Consider the following 3,924-nt stretch of genomic DNA (forward strand, 5'->3'; position numbering starts at 1 on the left):
TCTTTGGGAAGGACAGCTATGCAAAGAACCCTCCGCGGCTGTCCTCAGCCAGGGCTGACATTTTGGGAGCGGTGACTTGAGACGGAGCAAAGTGCCCCCCGGGGTCTCACTGGACATCCCTCATCCTGCCTCCCCGCGTTGGTTGGGTGAAACACCGGCAGCGCTGCGTTGCTGCTGAGGGAGAGCCTGGCTGTGGGAACTTGCAGTCTTTGGAAAGGGGGACCAAGATAAATTCCCTCCGCATGGATCACCCTCCCCCTGTCGCAGGGCTGGGGAGCTGCCCCTCACTGCCAGCTCCCTCCTGCAGGAGGGTCCTCACTCGCCTCCCCTGAGGTGCTGCTCCCCTCTCTCTGCCTTGGTGGCAGCTCTGATTTATCTGTGACAGCCACAGGTTGGCCAGAGCAGAGGGAGCGGAACAATGCTCAAAGCAGAACAGCCCCAACGGTGAGAAAGACCCCCCGGGGAATGTGGGAGAAGCTTGGTGGAGCCGTGTCGGACAAAGACGGACGGGAGCCGCACACCCCAGCGCTGGGAAAGCACAAACCCAGAAGAAGCAGAGGAGAGGAGAATGTCTTGAGCGAAAGCAGGCTACCCAGCGAAGAGGAAGAAAGAGGTTTGCAGAACAAACCTGCCATATTTTCAAAGGTGAGTGTTGCTGGGGCATTGCTACGGGAATCACACTCTTGATACCTCACCCAAGTCTTGTCCAAATCCTCCATGAAGCCGTTCTCGTGGGACCTGAAAGCACAAGGAGAAGGATGGAGTAGACACAGGGGACCACGTGCTCTTTGTGCCTTCATGCCTCTCCGTCCTAGGACTCTGCGCTCGCCTGCCACCTACAAACACGCAAACTGGCAGCTTGTGTGTGTGCACACCTGCGTGTGCTCGCCTGGTCGGCTGCGTGTGCAGCCACTGCTGCCTCCAGCCACGCGCACGGTGCAGGGGGGGGGCCACAGACGCCTAGAGCCAGTGCCCCGTGTCCGAGAACCGGATAGCTGGCCGGCTGCTGCCAAAAAGAGCCGTGTGTAAGTTTGATTCCCCAAGGGGAGTAATGGAGCAGACGGGCTCGGAGGCAGGCTGCAAGGAGCTGACACGAACCACATCCCCTGTGCCCTCCTGCATGGTCCCTGCCACCCGCCAGGGACACTTGGGAGCTCAGACAATGCTGGGCCCCAATCCTGTGCGCTGATCACCAGCTCCCTCTAGACCAGGGCAAGGGCAAAACTGCTGCTTGGCAGCTCCCTGCAGTGCAGGGTGAGGGCTGGGACCCCCCAGCAATGAATTGTCACAGCTTGGGAGGGACAAACCATGTCCCTGCAGTGCCTGTGCCTGCCTGAACAGCTAGTGGGGATGGGAGTGGGCATAGAGCACATGTCCCACCACGAGTCCCCCCGCACTTTTCTCCCTCTTGCTCCTGGCACGGCCCCTCCACCTTCCTGGGCCACCCGTAGCCTGGCCCTTCCTCATCCTCTCCCAGGAGGACACCGAGGGCTCCTGTTGCCTCTCCAGGCTTCTCACATTGTTGTTCCAAACCCCATCTGTCCCTCTGCCACCTATCCCCACGGAAAGATCACCCCACAGACGGGGTCCCGTGGGTCCCTACATTCCCCTGGGTCCTGCCTGTGGTTTCCACATCCTGCCCATCCTCTCTCTCAGGCCTTTCACCTCCTCATCTTCCACAGGACTTTGACCCTGTCTCTCCATAAAATTAATCTTGCATGTCCCCCTCTCTCCATTTGCCGCTTCCCAACTGTATGTTACTCCATCACCACATTCTTCTGTCTGCAAGGAGTGTGGCAAAATACAAGAAAATCCCTTTTTACTCATAATACCACACTGACTTGTGGCACCTCACCATGCCGGTATAAAAGCCTCACTTGCACTCAGTGGGGGTCCTGATGTATCTCTGCCTAACAGGAATAGCCAAAGTTGAAAGAAAAACCCCTGGAAATTCAAGCCAGGGCCGTGAAACGCTGTCGGCCAGGCTGAGCTCACAGGAAGAATTGCAGGGAGAACGGCAGCACCCCTGCCAGGACCTGGTGCTGGATGGCCCCTGGGCTGCTCTCGAGCAGCTTTTGCTCGAGCTCCTGCGCCCGAGGTCACCTCCAGCTCCCTGCCCTGCTCTGCTCTGCCCTCCCACCAGCTCCATGCTGCCTCCCCAACCCTGCAAGCTGGAGCTGGGGCTCTGGGTGCCCACCCGGTTGCTCAGGCATGTGCCCTTTGTCAGGAGTGACGCAGCAGTCCCCAGAGCCTCCCTGTCCCTGCAGAGGGGTGGCAATGCCTGGCACGACGCTACTTGCGTGCTAACACATGCAGCATTTGGGGCAAACCCCACGGCGAGAGCTGTGTACGGACTTGAGGATGGCCAGGGAGACGTTCTGCTTCCATGGACTGTCCTTGCGCATCCCGATCCCGAAGCCGGAGCGGAAGAAAAGCTCCCCCGTCGTCACCAGGTCACACTTCTGCGAGGCTTCGAACTCCAGAACCGCCGAGTCCCAGATGAAGGCGTGGAGCTTGCTGGACACCGAGAGAGGACAGACAAGTAAGCCCGGCTTGTCTGCAGCAACTGTGGGAGCAGTGAGGGTGCTCCCAGCCTTAACTTGAGCACTGATTAGCATCGCCCTCCTCCTAGCAGGAGGCAAAAGGCTTGGCAAAATTTTGGAGATGTGAGGGGTTTATGTGGGAACTGAAGCCACCCAGCCTTCCACAGAGGCAAGAGCAGAGATCAGAAAGGGAGGCCAGGGAGAGGGCCAGGGCTCAGACTGTGCCTTCTCCCATGCAGACCCTGTGCTCTCCCTCCGGAGAGCTGGTACGCACTAGGACTAGGGAGATCCCACCCAGAACTATCTGGGCAGACCCTATCAAGCTACTCTTTGACTGCAGCTCCCCTCTGGGTTTGCACCAGCCCTGCTTGCCCCACCAAACTGCAGCTCCCTGCAACTCTCCCCAGTACGGGCAGGCAAGGGGCTGGCCCCACTCACTTGTCCCTCACTGCCTGGATGGCTTCGGCAGCGCTCTCGTAGTTGTGCTTCTCCATGTGCCGGTACATGGTGCTCAGCTCCACCTGCCGTCGGAAGTAGATGTCCACTGAGCTCTGCTTCACCGTGGCGTAGATGAATTTGTCAGAGGGGTTGCGCAGCTGAAAGGCAAGGGTAGGGCTTCTATTTCTCCTGTCCTTCATCAGCCAAACTGGCTCACCCCAGAGCTGTGTTTCTCAATCTCCCACCTCCCTCAGGGACCTCTTTCCCGGAGAAAACCTTGATGTCAGCAGGGCTGAAGATGCCATGAGGCCCTGGGACCATGGTGGTGGGGCACGGGGTGCTCTGGGACCATGCTGGTGGGGCAGGGAATGCTCTGGAACCATGGTGGTGGGGCAGAGGGTGGTCTAGGACCATGATGATGGGGCAGGGAGTGCTCTAGGACCATGGTGGTGGGGCAGTGGATGCTCTGGGACCATGGTGGTGGGGCAGGGAATGCTCTGGGACCATGGTGGTGGGGCAGAGGGTGCTCTGGGGCCATGGTGGTGGGGCAGTAGATGCTCTGGGACCACGGTGGGGTCAGCAGATGCTCTGGGACAGGGTGGCACTGAGGATGCAGGAGGTGTGTGGATGCCATGGGGCTGGCAGCACCGTGGGCAAAGGACTCAGTAGCGTGTGGGATGCTGTGGGTCAGCGCTGCTGTGGGGCACACTCCTGTGTGTCTGGGCTGATAGGCTGTGTCTGTGTCCTTGCCAGAGCAGGAAATGGGTTTGAGGCATGCTGGTATCTGCTGAGAGTATTGACCGCACCGCAGGGACAATTTCATTAGTTATAACTCATCCATAATGAATTGTTTCCTCGTTGGTTAGTGCAGGCTCTCCAGGAACTGGCAGGCACTTTGCCTGGGTACGTGCTACTTCTGGGCATGGACTTTTTTTTTTTCCTT

General features: G+C 58.9%; 1 protein-coding gene across 1 annotated transcript in view; it reads right to left on the reverse strand.

Moving 5' to 3' along the window:
- GRIN1 (glutamate receptor, ionotropic, N-methyl D-aspartate 1) overlaps positions 1-3,924 on the reverse strand; it is a gene marked incomplete at its 5' end in the record, with an annotated part of 25,050 nt that overhangs the window by 2,007 nt on the left and 19,119 nt on the right. Inside the window, 3 exons of the mRNA XM_009870576.1 lie at positions 629-738; positions 2,356-2,517; positions 2,982-3,139. Of these exons, the coding sequence (XP_009868878.1) occupies positions 629-738; positions 2,356-2,517; positions 2,982-3,139 (430 nt within the window). The remainder of the gene's footprint in view (positions 1-628; positions 739-2,355; positions 2,518-2,981; positions 3,140-3,924) is intronic.

Source organism: Apaloderma vittatum, unplaced genomic scaffold (assembly GCF_000703405.1).
Source record: "Apaloderma vittatum isolate BGI_N311 unplaced genomic scaffold, ASM70340v1 scaffold29075, whole genome shotgun sequence".
Classification (NCBI taxonomy): Eukaryota; Metazoa; Chordata; class Aves; order Trogoniformes; family Trogonidae; genus Apaloderma; species Apaloderma vittatum.